Consider the following 16,322-nt stretch of genomic DNA (forward strand, 5'->3'; position numbering starts at 1 on the left):
CTGAGGTCTGCTTGAAGTGTGCTTCTGACCTGCCTGTGTCAGGAGGGTTGGCAAGATTTCTGTACCATGCTCTTTACCCAGCTGTCTGGCAGTCACTGACTCTGAGTTTCCATGACCCAAAAGTTGTCTGTCTCTAGGTTTGGTTTTTATAAATTTCAGAGACTATTTTTTGCCACCTCTACCTTTCTGTGTAAGCTAAAACCAGCACACTCCTCTCTTCCTTGCTTTGTTGGGGGTGACCTGAGCAATTTAGTAAATATAGGATATACTGATGGGCAGTACCTAAAAGCAGCCAAGAAGCCAAAGTAAACACGGGTAGGATGTGGATTCTCCACGTGAGCAGTGGGACAGAGATGGGCTGATGGGGCTGGGGAGCTGAGCTGTGGGCAGAGGTGTGTGCACCAAACAGGTCATAAACAAGTTGTGTTGCTGTTAGTGGAACATGTAATTTTTTAAATTCTAGGTTAGATTTAAGTTGGTTTGTTCTTCTTTTGGAGAGGGTGCAAAAGCAATTTGGTGAGATGTGTGTCCCCTAAAGATCCCTGATCACTTTCTGTTGCTGCAGTATTGACACAGGTTTTACAGGCTTTACAGTCAGTTAATTACTTCCTGAAATTTCTGCTTCCTGAAATTTCTGCTGCAAGATGGAGATGGGTTTAGGGCTGTTCTGTTCATTCTGAAGCAGAGCTCCCAGAACGTGCAAGCTGATTCTTGTGTGGCTTGTAATAGGCTTTAAAAGTCCTCATCCTGAAAAGTGCAGCAGAAATGGACACTTAATTAACCCGGTGGTCAACGTGTCCTGTAGTGGGGCAGAGCTTTCTCTGTGTCATTTGTATCCTTCAGCCCTGGGGTGTGTGCTGTGGGTTGCTGTGTCCTGGGGATGTCATTACGGGTTTAGGGTTTGTCTTTTTTTTTGTTTTTTTCCAAATACCCAACATGCACAGGACTAGGAGTGTTCCCACACTTTATTTTCAGACATCTCCCAGGCACAGTATAGGGTTGGGTTGTGATTTGTGGGGCAGCAAGGCCCGTGGAGTTTGTCCAGTTCTCTTCAACCACTGCTATGCTGCTCAGAAAATGACCATCTGTAATTGCAGCCTGTGCCTTGACTTTTAGGGACTTGGGATGCAAAAACCAAGGGGCAAAGTCAAAACTGAGAGCATCTGCATCAAAAGAGCATCTGCTCTTCTTGTTCTTCTTTAAGGAGATGCCCATGTGAGCACTGTGCTCATGTAGCACTCATAGGTTTGTGTTGCAGCAGAGGCCTCTTGGATCTCTGGGCAGCAGGAGGAATGACCTGGATCTGCTCCTGGACTGGGCAATTGTGCTTCTGCTCTGAGTGGAGCAGATTCTGTGTTCCAGGCTTCCACCTCAAAGGGATTCTTGCTTCAAGCCTCACCCCAGTAATCCTTGAAGCCTTGGTGACTCCATGGGCTGCAGGACTGACTTGGAAGGCAGTGCTGCTTTGCTTGGTTTGGGGCTGCTCAGAGGCACTCAGTTCTGGAGGCCAACTGAAAGCCAACGTGCAGGGAACTGCAGCCTCCTGTGTCACCAAGGCTTCTTCTCATCTCTCTCCCCATGCCTTATGTCCATTCCACAGCCTGAGCACAGCAGTGCACAAACTGGCTGTTGAGGCTCTGCTGGCACAAGGGGCAGTGAGGCAGACGTGACACGTGCTGGCACGGATGGGACATGCATGGCCCTGACTGGAGAAGGCTGAGGCTGCCCACAGTGGTGAGGATAATGGAGCGTGTTGATGGCAACGTGGCCTTCTGCCTGCCAGTGTGGTGTCTGGTGATGATAGCCAAGGACAGCAGGGCAGGACCTGCTGCAGAGGAAGAGCTGGAGGCAGTGCTGATGCTGGGGGGGACTGTGTCCCACTGGGAAGCTCTGATGGGAGGAGGATGGGAAGGCCAGGGTGAGGTGAGGTGAGGCTGGCAGGAGGAGTGGAAATGTTGGGTTGATTCTCCAGCCCTGGTTCTCTTGGATGCCTTTTGCTTCCCAGCACCAGCTCAGAGACAGACGGGGATTGTAGCTAAAGCACTGGATCTGGCATACCCTGAGCATCCACCACGTGGCAAGACAGAGCCCCAAGTCCCGTTGTCTGTCCCCCCTATTCTGCCAAGGTCTGTGAGAGAAACCTTGGGATGGCAGAGAGCAGTGGCCACAACCTTGGGCAGAAATCCTGGAGGTTGTACTCAGCCTGGGCTGCTGGTGGGACAACAGTGCTGGTGAGCACAGCCATCTGCTGCCTGTGTGAATGAGGAGGTTGAGGGTGGTTTTGCCCTGGAGGGAACTTCCTCAGAAGATGCTCTTCAGTTTGCCTTTTACTCAGAGACAAAAGCTGCATGACCCTGCTTCAGTGGAACGCTGGGGATTAGTTTGTCCATAGCTGCTCAGATGTGCAAACTAAGAGCTAGTGTTAACAGTGTGTTGGAGCCTGAATCTCATGCTGAACTGCATCTCTTCCTGCCTGCCAAAGGTTTTCTACAACTACACAGATGAATGTGTTTTCAGCAAAGGCTGCCGTGTGGAAGATTTAAAAAAATAAAATAAAAAAAATAACTCCAAGCTTTGGAATCATGCTGCCAGGGAGAATATTTACAAGGAAACAGCCTGATAAACAAGGAAATTCAGTAAGTTGCAAAGAGCTGAAATTCTACAGTGGGGCAACAATTCCCACCCTGTCAGAGCTTCATCATGGTCCCAGCCACCTCAGGATGACTGCAGGATCTCCGTTTTTACAGGCAGCCTCAGGATGCCAGGTTGGATGGAAAAGTAACAGAATCATGTGAAACTTGTCTGAGTCACTGACCCTGCATCTCCACTGGTTCTTTCAGGGCACTTCTGGTGGAGGAGGACAGAGAGAGATCTGCCCTTTCTGGTCACCACAAATTTCAGATCTCCTCCCCTAGCCTCTCCCAGTCTTTTGTACTTTCTCTGTTAATTCATCCAGTGCAGCATAAACTGACGGAGCAGAGGCAGCAGCTACAAACCCTGCTCTCTACGCTGCTGTGAACGCCCCAGGACCAGCAGCCATGAATGTGAAAACGGTGCTCATCCTCCTCGTTCTGGCTTTAGCCACAATATTTGCCTTAGTCTGTGTGCTGCTGACCAGAGGAAGGGCCCCCAGCCCCTGCCAGCACCAGCCCCCAGAGCAGCAGGACACCGGTGACAGCCAGAGCCTGATCTTTGCCGACCTGACCCCCGAGGAGATGGTGCAAGTGGTGCGGTACCTGCAGGGACACCTTGGGGTGCAGCTGGTCGACGCCTCGCGTGCAAAGCCCTCCGAGAGCTGCATCGCCTCCATCGACGTCCAGATCCCCCCCAAGGCTGAGGTGCTGCGGTTCCTGGATGAGGGGGGGGCTCGTCCCGCCCGGGAGGCCTTGGCTGTGCTGTACTTTGGGAACCAGCTGGACCCCAACGTCACCGAGTACGTGGTGGGGCCGCTGCCGACGCCAACGTATCACCGGGATGTGACGGTGCAGAAGTACGGGGGGAAGGTGCCGTACCACCGCAGGCCGACGCTGGCTGCCGAGTACAGACAGATTGGTGGGTTTTTAAAAAGCCAAGTGTTCCCTGCAGCTCCATCGTTCATGCTCCAGGTCATGGAGTATGATGGAGCCAGCCTAGCCGCCCTGTCAGCAGCTCCCCGTGGATTCCAGTCTGGAGATCGGGTCACCTGGTTCGTTCTGTTTCAGAACGTCAGCGGGTTCTTTGTGCACCCGGTGGGGCTGGAGGTGCTGGTGGACCACAGCAGCCTGGACATCTCCCAGTGGGCGGTGAGCAGGGTCTTCTACAACGGGCAGTACTACAGGGACATGGCTCAGCTGGAGAGCGCCTACGTGCAGGGTCGCATCAGGGTGGAGAAGGTGAGGAAAGTGCCTCAGGACGGGGAGTTCTCCTCCATGAAGCCCCGAGCGCCGCCAGCCGCCCTGTTCCCTTTGCAGTACGAGCCCCAGGGACCCCGCTACAGCGTCCGGAACAACCACGTCCTCTTCCAGGCCTGGAGCTTTGCCTTTGGGATGAGCGGGAGCAGGGGCCTGCGCCTCTTTGACATCCGACACAAGGGGGAGAGGGTGGCCTATGAGATCAGCGTCCAAGAGGCGCTGTCAGTGTACGGCTCCAACTGCCCTGGGGGGATGTCCACCAGGTACATGGACGGGAGCTTCGGCATCGGGCGCTATACCTCCCCCTTGGTGCGAGGCGTCGACTGCCCCTATTCAGCGACCTACCTGGATGTCCACTACCTGGCTCATTCCCAGCTCCCCAGAGTTAGTAAAAACGCTCTCTGCATCTTTGAGCAGAACCTGGGCTCCCCCTGAGGCGCCACTACTCCAACTTGCAGTCTCTCTACTACGGGGGGCTGGTCAACTCTGCTCTGGTGGTTCGGTCCATCGCCACTGTGGGCAACTACGACTACGTGTGGGACTTCATCTTCTACCAGAGCGGAGCCATCGAAGGCAAGGTCCAGGCCACAGGCTACCCAAGTTCATCCTTTCTCCACGGGGATGGTCTGAGATATGGCAATAAGGTTTGGGAGCACACGCTGGGTACAGTGCACACCCATTCTGTCAACTACAAAGTGGACCTGGATGTGGGAGGTAGGTCTGAGTATTCCTTTAATGTCTGCTGTGCTGACAAACCCCAGGGCTTCGGGGGGATTGCCTCTTAGTGTGTAGTATCCCTAATAACTTGACATTGGCTTTTTCACCCCCCTAACCTCTTCTTTTATTGCAAAATTTTTTTCCGCTGTATAAAAGAGTCTGTCAAGGTTGTAGAGGTGAAAACAGTGTGGATTGTCTCAACCTCAGGAAAGTATGAAAAGTAGCAGCAGAGAAATGTTTGTGTTTCCTTGAGGCCGCCTGGCTGGCACGGTGTGCTGCTGGCACAGGCAGACGGGGAGACGCAGCCCTGTCTGTGGGGCTGGAGGTGTCAAGTCTGCTCTTGGTGCTGCTCTTGGTGCTCCTTGTAGCTTAGGAAAATCCTTTTCACATTTTGTCTGTCCTCACAAAGCAGAGTGGCTGGACCGGTGCTCTGTAGGGCTGAGCTTGTGCAGCTCTGTCCCCATTTCTCTTTTCAGGAAACTTCTCAGCTGAGTCCTGAGTCCCGGGCTGCAAAGCTGCTGCAGTGAGCCAGTGAATTCCCTTGCTCCTGTGCGGTCACAGGTTTTGGTGCCAGATCCTGCAGAGGGTTATTTGGGTTTCAGAGCAGGTCCAGCGGCTCAGTGTCATCCTGCAGCCTCTGCTCCTCCCAGTGCAGCCGCTCCAGGTGCTGCCAGGGGTTTGGCTCTGTTCTCAGCACGGAGCTTCCTCCCTCTTGGCCAGCCTGCCCACAGCCGGAGCCGGGCTGGAGCCACCAGGTCCCTTCCCTCAGGGGTGGGAGGGACTCAGATGTGGTGGAGAATGGCGACAGGGAGAACTGTATATGGGGATGCCAAGGAATCCTGGTGAAAGGCTCTCCTGGTGAAAGGCTACTCCTGAGGCACCGGGGCTGGCTGAGCCTCCCCTGCTCGGGAAATGGGATGGGGAACACAAAGGGCCCTGGGGTAGACCGAGGCCTGGGCTCTTCCTGGTGCCACCCTGCAGCAGAGAAACCCATCGGGAGTCTGGGGAGTGAGTCAGGCATCATCTTCCCCATCTGCCTTCCTTGGGGTGTCTGGGGTGGGGAGGAAACAGGCTGAGCTGGCTGGGACCTGTCCTCTGCTCTGGGAGTCCCACGGATGCTCCAGGCTCCCTCCCCACCTTGCAAGCGACGCCTTTACGCCCACAGTCAACGAATAAGTTAAGAGCTGGGTCTGTAGGTGAGGGACAGATTCTGGATGCTGCAGCCAAAGCCCACACGCTGTCTCTGCACTCGGAGAGATGAACCCCAAACTTCCCTACATTCTCCTGACCGGAGCTGCGGTGATCATCTTCATTCTGTCCTGCATGCTGCTGAGCCGGGGCAGGCAATCACCCAGCTGTGACTCCCGGCCCCACATTGTGGAGAAGATGGGATCCACGAGCCAGAGCCTGATCTTTGCCGACCTGACCCCCGAGGAGATGGTGCAAGTGGTGCGGTACCTGCAGGGACACCTCGGGGTGCAGCTGGTCGACGCCTCGCTTGCAAAGCCCTCTGAGAGCTGCATTGCCTCTGTCGACGTCCAGATCCCCCCCAAGGCTGAGGTGCTGCGGTTCCTGGATGAGGGGGGGGCTCGTCCCGCCCGGGAGGCCTTGGCTGTGCTGTACTTTGGGAACCAGCTGGACCCCAACGTCACCGAGTACGTGGTGGGGCCGCTGCCGACGCCAACGTATCACCGGGACGTGACGGTGCAGAAGTACGGGGGGAAGGTGCCGTACCACCGCAGACCCATGCTGGGCAGTGAGTATGAGCAGCTTGAAGTGTTCCTAAAGACGATGGCATTTGCTGCAGCCCCGACCTTCCTGAAAGAAGTGTTTGAGTATGATGGCACCAATGTGGCCTTTCAAACCACAGCCCCTCATGGGTTCCACTCTGGAGACCGTAAGTCCTGGTTCATCGTGTTTCAGAACGTCAGCGGGTTCTTTGTGCACCCGGTGGGGCTGGAGGTGCTGGTGGACCACAGCAGCCTGGACATCTCCCAGTGGGCGGTGAGCAGGGTCTTCTACAACGGGCAGTACTACAGGGACATGGCTCAGCTGGAGAGCGCCTACGTGCAGGGTCGCATCAGGGTGGAGAAGGTGAGGAAAGTGCCTCAGGACGGGGAGTTCTCCTCCATGAAGCCCCGAGCGCCGCCAGCCGCCCTGTTCCCTTTGCAGTACGAGCCCCAGGGACCCCGCTACAGCGTCCGGAACAACCACGTCCTCTTCCAGGCCTGGAGCTTTGCCTTTGGGATGAGCGGGAGCAGGGGCCTGCGCCTCTTTGACATCCGACACAAGGGGGAGAGGGTGGCCTATGAGATCAGCGTCCAAGAGGCGCTGTCAGTGTACGGCTCCAACTGCCCTGGGGGGATGTCCACCAGGTACATGGACGGGAGCTTCGGCATCGGGCGCTATACCTCCCCCTTGGTGCGAGGCGTCGACTGCCCCTATTCAGCGACCTACCTGGATGTCCACTACCTGGCTCATTCCCAGCTCCCCAGAGTTAGTAAAAACGCTCTCTGCATCTTTGAGCAGAACCTGGGCTCCCCCCTGAGGCGCCACTACTCCAACTTGCAGTCTCTCTACTACGGGGGGCTGGTCAACTCTGCTCTGGTGGTTCGGTCCATCGCCACTGTGGGCAACTACGACTACGTGTGGGACTTCATCTTCTACCAGAGCGGAGCCATCGAAGGCAAGGTCCAGGCCACAGGCTACCCAAGTTCATCCTTTCTCCACGGGGATGGTCTGAGATATGGCAATAGGGTTTGGGAGCACACGCTGGGTATGATACGCACCCATTCTGTCAACTACAAAGTGGACCTGGATGTGGGAGGTAGGTCTGGGTCTGGTCTCTCCTTTGTGCCCTCTCTGAGTAGTTTTAGACAGGATTTGACATTTGGGGTTTTTTCCTCTGCGCTGTAATTTCCACAGATTTGCCATGCCTTGTGCCCCTGTCCTTTCTTCAAGCCTCTGGCTCATGACTCTCCTTTGTGAGAGCACAGCTCCAGCTCTGTGATGTGCAAATGTGCTCAGAGCTGGGGCCCTTCCAAGGGCTGTGCAAATGCTGATGCTGATGAGAGCAAGCTCAGCGTCTGGGCCATGGGGTGCTTGATTTAATTAGACTGTGCTTGCATGAGGAAACAAACCTGTTCTCCTGCTCCCCTCTTTTCCCCATGGATAGTGGTGTCTGCCATGGCATGGTGCTGCCTGGCTCAGACAGGTACACTTGTAGAGCCGTAGGTTAATGTACACAGTGTGCCATCCTGCTGCCAACTGCTCATGGGCAGGAGCCGGTGCTCAAGCCCTGTGCTCTGGAAGTGAGGTCTGGCTGCAGTGATGTTCATGTGGAGCAATGGGCTGCAGAGATGCTCCTTAGTGACTTCCTTTTGCTTCACAGGGGTTAAAAACTCCCTGGTTGCCCACGACATGGCATTTGAGATGACAAGGGCACCCTGGAGCATGGAGCAGCAGATAGAGCGCCCACGACTCACCAAGAAAGTCCTGGACACAGAGGACCAGGCTGCCTTCCGGCTCCAGTCAAAGATGCCCAGATACATCTACTTTGCAGCCAACAGCAAAAACAAGTGGGGTCACCAGCGTGGTTACAGGATCCAGATCACCAGTTTTGCAGGGGACCATGTCCCTGAAGCCAGCTCCATGGAGAAGGCCATCAGCTGGGCAAGGTCAGGACGTTCTGACAGGGATGGCAGATTCTTGGAGATGCCCCCAAGCTTCTCTGAGGAGCTGGCTTAGTCTTGCCCTGCCTCTGAGTGCTGCTCCCAACTCTTTTCTTATCCTCAGGTACCAGCTGGCTGTCACCCGGAGGAAGGAGAAGGAGCCCACCAGCACCAGCATCTACAACCAGAATGACCCCTGGACTCCCACTGTTGCCTTCGCTGACTTCATCAACAATGAGACCATCACCAATGAGGTGAGCAGGGGGACCCCCAGAGCTGTGCCAGGTCCTGAGTGACCCCTCACTGCATGCTGGGGTGACTCCAGCCCTGCCCACAGCCCAGCAGGAGAGCAGCAACCCTGGGGAATGAGACAAGTGGATTCGAGCATCCCCTTTTCTGTGTCTCTGCGAGTGTTTTGCTCAGAGGGCACAGATCAACAGGCAGAGTGGGAACGTGTTTCTCTTGATGGAAAAGGGATGGCAAAATGCCAGGAAAAAATCTCTGGGAGGCAAGGGCTTGGTGGTGGGGGTCACAGAGAGGGTCTTTTTGCTGGGTGGGTGTCTGCAGCCATGGCGGGGAGGGGATCTTTCCCAGGCCAGGGGAGCTTGGCATGTATGAAATGCAGGCTGGCTGGTGCCTGTGGAGGTCACCTCTGCTCTCCTGTAACTTTCCCTGGCCCCTGAGCAGATTTCAGTGGCTGCCACCTTCTGAAATAACTGCAGTCTTGTGGCTCTTCCCTGCCCAGGATCTGGTTGCCTGGATAACCACCGGCTTCCTTCACATCCCACACTCTGAGGATATTCCCAACACTGTGACCGTGGGAAACTCAGTTGGCTTTCTCCTGAGACCCTACAACTACTATGACCTGGACCCCTCCATATACTCACATGATGGAGTGTTCTTCACCAGCGAGCAGGACTTCACCTCCTGTGAGATCAACCCCGTGGCATGCCTGCCCAAAACTGCCTCTTGTTTGCCAAACTTCCCCCCATTCACCTATGATGGCTTCCAAAATACGAGCAGGCTCTAACACTCCAGGATGATGTTAGGAGACAGATTCAGAGGCACCAGGTTGACTGTTCTGTCTCAGATTTTCAGGTATTTTTAGGGAAGTTGTCTCAGTTTCCAGGTGTGCAATGGCTTCACTTTTTATCATTGCTTTTGTATTAGTGCTGTTTAAAAGGGAAGCATCATCTCCCTGGCATGATGGCAGATGGGAGGGAGTCTGTGTTCTCTCTGTTCATTGCTGAATTTGCGTCTGTTGCAGGAGGAAAGCGAGGAGAAAACCCCCTTCCTCTGTTGTAGAAGCAAGCGTTGTGTAGTGCCTGTCTCGGGTTATAAAAGTGAAAACGGTTCCGATCCAGCGCCCTCTTGAGTGTCTCGTTCTTACTATTCACACCCGAGCCAGCCGGGGCTCGGTGCGGGGTCTGTGCCGTGTTTCCAGCCCCGCAACCAGGCTCCAGGAGCAGGGAGGGTCCATCCGGAGGGACGGGATGGGGTTCCCGGGGGTGTCCAGGGAGGACTGAGGCACCGAGCTCTGTGGCTGCTCGGGGTGAGGCTGGGGCAGAGCCAGGACCCGACGGGCTGCAAGCTCTAGAGCACCCCCTGGAACGAGAGAAGGGGACGGAGGGGACTATAGCAGGCGGGTCCCGTCCCCACTTGGTGTTTCTGCCCAAACCAGCCCCTCACAGCCCGATGTGGCTGGATCCACATGAGAACCCTCCTCCAGCCTTGAGTGCAGGAGCTGCTCAACACGGCCGGTGCCACTGCCTCCTCCCAGGATACTCGGGGAGATCTGGAACCCTCGACCTCCCCTCACAGCCCCATCCATGCCAGGATATAGCCAAGGATCAGGAAGGCCAGATGTAGAAGCATCTGTTTAAGTTTACTTAAAATTCTGATCCACCGGGGGCAGCAGAGCCACTTTAAGTTGCCTTTTATGGTTTCCAGCAAATCCTGGGCTTGTCTGAGAACATCCCCCTCCACCCTCCCCAAAAACTCCTCCGAGCTATTCCTTGTTGAGAAAACGGGTGAAAAAAAAACATATAAATCAAACCCAACCAAAGCCAGCCCTTTCTGTCAGGGGATTGCTGGGAGGATTCTGCAGCTGGGAACCAGCCCTGACCGAGTGTGGGAGCTCCCAGTGCCTCAGCAGCCATGAACGTGAAAACGGTGCTCATCCTCCTCGTTCTGGCTTTAGCCACAATATTTGCCTTAGTCTGTGTGCTGCTGACCAGAGGAAGGGCCCCCAGCCCCTGCCAGCACCAGCCCCCAGAGCAGCAGGACACCGGTGACAGCCAGAGCCTGATCTTTGCCGACCTGACCCCCGAGGAGATGGTGCAAGTGGTGCGGTACCTGCAGGGACACCTCGGGGTGCAGCTGGTCGACGCCTCGCTTGCAAAGCCCTCCGAGAGCTGCATCGCCTCCATCGACGTCCAGATCCCCCCCAAGGCTGAGGTGCTGCGGTTCCTGGATGAGGGAGGGGCTCGTCCCGCCCGGGAGGCCTTGGCTGTGCTGTACTTTGGGAACCAGCCGAACCCCAACATCACCGAGTACGTGGTGGGGCCGCTGCCGACGCCAACGTATCACCGGGACGTGACGGTGCAGAAGTACGGGGGGAAGGTGCCGTACCACCGCAGACCTGTCACTGCCAAGGAGTACTCGGATATCAACACCCTCATCCAGCAGGAGCTGAGGAAGGCACCGCGATTCCTCACTGCGTGCTGTGAGTCTGATGGGACTGACCTTGCCATCCTCACCACGGCGCCGCGGGGCTTTAGGTCTGGTGACCGTGCCACCTGGTTTGTCCTCTTCCACAACGTGGCTGGCACTGGCTATTACCTCTCACCGGTGGGGCTGGAGGTGCTGGTGGAGCACAGGGACCTCCACGTCTCCCGTTGGCAGCTTCACAAAGTCTTCTACAATGGCCGGTACTTTGCCAGCATGGGGGATCTAGAGAAGGCGTTTGTGGACAACTTGCTGGAGGTCATCAGGATTGAGAAGCCCCCAGCTGAGGGGGTGCTGGGCTCAATGAGACCCCGGCACCCACCGGGCTCCATGGAGCCGCTGCAGTACGAGCCCCAGGGTCCCCGCTACCGTGTGCAGGACAACCGTGTCACCTTCCAGGGCTGGAGCATTGCCTTTGGCATGAACCCCAACTCTGGCCCTCGCCTCTTTGACATCAGGTACCGCGGGGAGAGGATTGTCTACGAGCTGAGTCTCCAGGAAGCCTTAGCCCTGTATGGCTCCAACTGCCCCGGGGGCATGTCCACCCGGTACCTGGATGGGAGCTTTGGCATTGGCAGGTTTGCCTACGAGCTTGTCCGTGGCCTCGACTGTCCCTACACTGCAACCTACGTGGACCGGCACTACCTGGCAGAGTCAGAGACCCCCAAAACCAACCAAAACTCCCTCTGCATTTTTGAGCATGATGCTGCTCTCCCTCTGCGGCGCCACTTCTCTGACTCGCAGTCCCTGTACTACGGTGGGCTGCGGAAAAACACTCTGGTCATCCGTACCATCTCCACTCTCCTCAACTATGACTACATCTGGGACTTCATGTTCCACGCCAGTGGGGCTGTGGAGGTCCGGGTGCATGCCACAGGCTACATCAGCTCTTCCTTCCTCCACGGCCGAGGCACAAACTACGGCAACAGGGTTGGGATGCACACACTGGGGACGATGCATCTCCACCACATCCACTACAAGGTGGACCTGGATGTTGATGGTAGGTCCAGGTGATTGTGTGTATGTCCACAGTTTGCCATCTGCCTGAGGCGCAGAGCTCCAAAAGTGTTTTCCTTTCTGTTTCACAGGGCAGCTGAACTCTGTGGAGACCCAGGACATGGAGTACGAGCTTGTGAAAGCCCCCTGGAGCCTGCAGAACACCATCGAGCGGCCGTACCTCCGCAGGGAGAGGCTGGAAAAGGAGGATGAGGCTGCATTCCTGCTCAAAGCCCCCCTGCCCCGCTACCTCTCCTTCGCCAGCCCCAAGACCAACAAGTGGGGGCACCCACGCAGCTACAGGATCCAGATCACCAGCTTGTCTGGGGAGCATCTGCCCACCAGCAGCCCCATGGAGAGGGCCATCAGCTGGGGCAGGTGGGTGCCGGGGTGCTCAGCGTGTGTCCCTTCCTCCAGCCCTGCCTCTCCAAGGACAGGGAGCTGCTGGTGCCCAGCAGGGCTGTTCCAGGCTGCAGGGATGGGCCAAACAGTGAACATGCATAATCTTTTTGCTCTGAAAATCCCTCGAAAAGTTGTTCAATGGCATCTGTTTGTAGTAGTTCACAAGCGGATAAGATTAATTTGGAGCAATCAGATGTGTTTTTCCCTGCCAGGATAATCAGGCTGTAGGATGAGCTCCCACAGGAAGCTCTGACATCCCCAGGTCTTGACATTTTAATGTAGGACAGAATGTCTTTAGGAAAATGCTCGGGGTTAGCACGGAGCTGGCTCAGTGCCAGGGTGAAATTTGACAGCTCACATTCCATAGGAGCTAAAACTGGCTGTGGCTGAAGTGAGTGCTGGGCAGGAGCAGCAGTGACTCTGCCTGAATGGGGTTGTGTTTCCAGCCATGCTGAATGTACCGAGGCACTGGAGCTGCTGGCTGTCATGTCAGACTGGTCCCTGCCAGCCCTCTCACTCCCTAGCCCTGGACAGAGTGTCCTGGGTGTCCCTGGGCATCCAGCCCTGTGTGTGGGTGTCCCTAGGGTGCCATGCTGTGTGTCCCCCAATCCAGTGGGGACAAGTCCCTCTGCTCCCCGTTCTGGCAGGTACCAGCTGGCTGTCACCCGGAGAAAAGAGGAGGAGCCCACCAGCACCAGCATCTACAACCAGAACGACCCCTGGACACCCACTGTTGCCTTTGCTGACTTCATCAACAATGAGACCATCACCAATGAGGTGAGTGGGGGTCCTCTGGGCAGAGGGGAGCCAAGCACCATGGGTGCTGTCCCGTTCAGCCATGGAATGGGTGACACCTCTGGCCAGGGCTGGAGGGGCCCTGACAGACACCCATCTCACCTTCTGCCCAGGACCTGGTTGCCTGGATCTCTGTGGGGTTCCTGCACATCCCCCATGCTGAAGATGTCCCCAACACGGTGACCGTGGGGAATGGTGTTGGATTTTTCCTGAGGCCCTACAACTACTTCGATGAGGACCCCTCAGTGGACTCACCTGACAGCATCTACTTCAGCAGGGAGCAGGACCTGGGTGTGTGCAGCACCAACAGGCTGGCCTGCCCACACCCTGCCTGTGCCCCCCTCCAGCCCCCCTTCCACTACGGGGGCTTCCTCAACCTCAGCCTGGCCCTACCACCCAACAGGCTCTGATGGGGATGGGGCTGCTGTTGTCCCCATCCCCACTGGTACAGGTGGCCTGGGGGACAGCTGAGGGGCTCTGGCTCTGAGAGACTCAAAGCCTCTCGAAAACAGACCCTGGGAGTGACTTCTGGAGCCTTGATCCCAGAGGGCACCCAAAGGGCTATGGGTGCCCACAGCCACTCTCCTTCTCTGGCACCATAGCTCCTGCTGCTCCCCCAAGGTAGGTGGGTGCACGTGGGGTGATGGTGCTGACCAGGGCTGCACACAGCCACAGCTCCCCTTGGAGCCATGCTCCACACCCAGCTTGTGCCCAGGGTGGCTGGAGCAGGGGCCACGGTGACCAACAGCTCCAGGATGCCCAAAACATCCACCCAGCCCCATAGCAATGCTGTGCTCTGCCTGACGTGATGGTGCCAGGCTCTGGGGACAGGGACAACATGAGGAGCACCCTGCAGAGCTGCAAGATGGGCAGTCCCTGGGCTGGGCTGCCCCATGTCCACCCTCCCCAATAAACACAACCCAGTGTGGGTTTTTTTTTAAGCAAACTGTCGTGTAGCTCACTGGTGCTGCTTTGGCCAGAGCCCCAGCATGGGTGGTGCTGGTGACCCAGAAAGCTCAGTCCCATCTCAGCCCTTGGTGTTTGGGGGGTGTCCAGTACTGCACCCAACAGGGCTGCACAAGCATGCACCAACTGTGCTCTTGGACCCTGGGTGCTGGCAGGAGGCTCCTGTTGGGGAATATGGCACAAACAAGGCAGTTAATGTGTAACTCCTGTACAGAGCTGTCCTTGGCTGCTGCTCAGCCCCCGCCAGCATGGGGACCCGTGCTCCTGCACCCTGGCTGCATGCACAGCCCAGCTGGACCCCACAGCCTCCAGAGCCCACCTGGGCTGGGGACACTGAGGGGCTCAGCAGGGCCAGTTCAGCTCCAGCCTCATGGCCCAGCCTTGGCCCCTGGGCTCGCTGCAGTGGAGGGGAAGGGATGTTGGGCAGTTCAGTGGGTGAGCTGCAGTGGTCCCTGGGTCCCTTGGGGTGAGAGTGGGGGTCATGCCCTAGGGACACCCCCTGGGTTGTGGGGGGAGCAGGCAGCTCCCTCCCTGTGAGGGAAGGTTGCAGCCAGCTGGGTCCTTGCCTGCTGCTGTGTGCCCTCATGTTTGCAAGTGCTCCTGGACTCTGCCCGTGTGCTGACACAGGTGAGTGCAGCCATGCTCCCATGCTGGCAGTTACAGGCTCTCTGCCCAGCTCCAGACCTTGCAGCAGGCTGGGAACTTTCTGGATGAAACCTTGGCACTGTGTGCAGCACATCACGTTACAGCACCCCATGCCCTGCATCTCCTCCTGCATCCAGTGCCTCAGGAATCACAGGGACACCATGTCCCAGAGCCAGACACTTCCCTTGGAAGGCAAACAGCTCCTGTGCTGCCAGCTCATCCCTGGTCTCGTTGTGTGTAGTGCTGAAGTAAAAGCACCCCCAGCCTGGCCCCATTCCTCCCCTGGGAAAGCCACTCCAGCTGAGGATGAGCCGGAGCCCATCACGGTGCTCCCAGTGCAGGTGGCCAAAGAGGCCAGGATGCCAAACCCCATGGTCACCAGTTCTGGCTGGTCCCAGTGCCACACTGCAGCCTGGCCACCACGCAGGGGACACTGGCCTGGGACACTCCACTGGCAGCACAATTCCACCAGCAATGCTCCATGCTCACTCCCAAGCTGTGCTGGGATGGAGGAGGTGGCTGCTCCCGACCCATGCTCCTTCTCCTGTTCTTTTTCCCAGCCTCTCCCTGCTGTGGCCCCAGTTTTCCTGTGGTGACTTTTTTCCAAGGTTACTGGAGTGCATTTATCTCCAACCCCCCAGCACCTTTTGCCCCCGTTTTCTGCTGTGCAATCTCTTGGGGAGAATTTATTGCTGACTGGTTCAAACTATTTTTGATGCAGAAGCCAAGTCTGTCGCATTCCTTCATGCTAGCCAAACCCACTCTTGGTTGAGGACCCTGGAATGAGCTGTTGGGGAATTTGTTTTGAAAGAGTAATTCAATTTCCGTGCAAAGTTGTACTTTGGTGGTTTTTTGGTTTTGTTTTTTGTTTGATTTTTTTTTTTTTGTCGTTGTTGTTTGTTCGTTTCGTTTGGGCTTTTTTTAGAGGGGTTTTTTGTTTGTTTTTTAATGTTTTTTGGTGCTTGGGAGCTCGATCCAGGGCAGGGATGCCTCGGTTGAGGCTGGGCTGGGAGGGGCCGGGAGGAGCAGCCCTTGGCAGGGACCCCGCCTATAATCGAGGCCAATCCTGCAGCCTTCACACCGCTCCTCTCCATCGCCTTTTCCCCGAGGGCAGATGGGAAACTCCCTCTCGACAGAACCTTTCTGAGCCCCCGGGTCCTGCCTCCCCCCGGAGGGGTCTCAGCTGCGGCCCCACGGCAGCTCCCTGGGGCCAAAGAAACTCTGCAGGTCCGTGGGGGCAGCCCCAGCTTTCTCAGCCAAAGACGAGGCAGATTCTGACCATCCAGCTGCGTCCGGAGCAGGAGCGTTTGCAAACACCATCCCTCTTCCTCGGCTTGGCAGTTCCCAGGAGGAATGGTTGCTGTGTTTCTGCCTCGCAGATGCTGTCGGGGGCAGAGCTGCTGCCTCCGGGCAGGACTCCGCTCCGGCTCTGCACCTCGGCAAACAGCACAGGGCAGCGGTTCAAGGATCTTGACCTGAACTTTCCCGAGGAGGGAGATAAGTGATGCATTTT

At 56.6% G+C, this 16,322-nt stretch overlaps 2 protein-coding genes and 1 pseudogene across 2 annotated transcripts; all 3 read left to right on the plus strand.

Moving 5' to 3' along the window:
- The first annotated feature begins 3,038 nt into the window (after positions 1 to 3,038).
- LOC103539313 lies at positions 3,039 to 4,675 on the plus strand (annotated as a pseudogene).
- Positions 4,676 to 5,864: 1,189 nt separating this feature from the next.
- LOC103539314 (membrane primary amine oxidase) lies at positions 5,865 to 9,354 on the plus strand. The gene is made up of 4 exons (XM_008505808.2): positions 5,865 to 7,434; positions 7,999 to 8,284; positions 8,403 to 8,532; positions 9,024 to 9,354. The coding sequence occupies exons 1-4, from the start codon at positions 5,865 to 5,867 to the stop codon at positions 9,306 to 9,308; spliced, it is 2,271 nt and encodes a 756-aa protein (XP_008504030.2). The 3' UTR covers positions 9,309 to 9,354.
- Positions 9,355 to 10,371: 1,017 nt separating this feature from the next.
- LOC103539315 (membrane primary amine oxidase) lies at positions 10,372 to 14,145 on the plus strand. Its single transcript, XM_008505809.2, has 4 exons — positions 10,372 to 12,005; positions 12,094 to 12,379; positions 13,051 to 13,180; positions 13,312 to 14,145. The coding sequence occupies exons 1-4, from the start codon at positions 10,436 to 10,438 to the stop codon at positions 13,606 to 13,608; spliced, it is 2,283 nt and encodes a 760-aa protein (XP_008504031.2). The 5' UTR covers positions 10,372 to 10,435; the 3' UTR covers positions 13,609 to 14,145.
- Positions 14,146 to 16,322: the final 2,177 nt, after the last annotated feature.

Source organism: Calypte anna, chromosome 27 (genome assembly GCF_003957555.1).
Source record: "Calypte anna isolate BGI_N300 chromosome 27, bCalAnn1_v1.p, whole genome shotgun sequence".
Classification (NCBI taxonomy): domain Eukaryota; kingdom Metazoa; phylum Chordata; class Aves; order Apodiformes; family Trochilidae; genus Calypte; species Calypte anna.

Coding starts and splice junctions, on each gene's coding strand:
- LOC103539314 (XM_008505808.2), top strand. CDS start 5,865: ATGAACCCCAAACTTCCCTACATTCTCCTGACCGGAGCTGCGGTGATC. Junction 8,285..8,402: donor AAGGCCATCAGCTGGGCAAG/GTCAGGACGTTC, acceptor TCTTATCCTCAG/GTACCAGCTGGCTGTCACCC. Junction 8,533..9,023: donor ATGAGACCATCACCAATGAG/GTGAGCAGGGGG, acceptor TTCCCTGCCCAG/GATCTGGTTGCCTGGATAAC.
- LOC103539315 (XM_008505809.2), top strand. CDS start 10,436: ATGAACGTGAAAACGGTGCTCATCCTCCTCGTTCTGGCTTTAGCCACA. Junction 12,006..12,093: donor GGTGGACCTGGATGTTGATG/GTAGGTCCAGGT, acceptor TCTGTTTCACAG/GGCAGCTGAACTCTGTGGAG. Junction 13,181..13,311: donor ATGAGACCATCACCAATGAG/GTGAGTGGGGGT, acceptor CCTTCTGCCCAG/GACCTGGTTGCCTGGATCTC.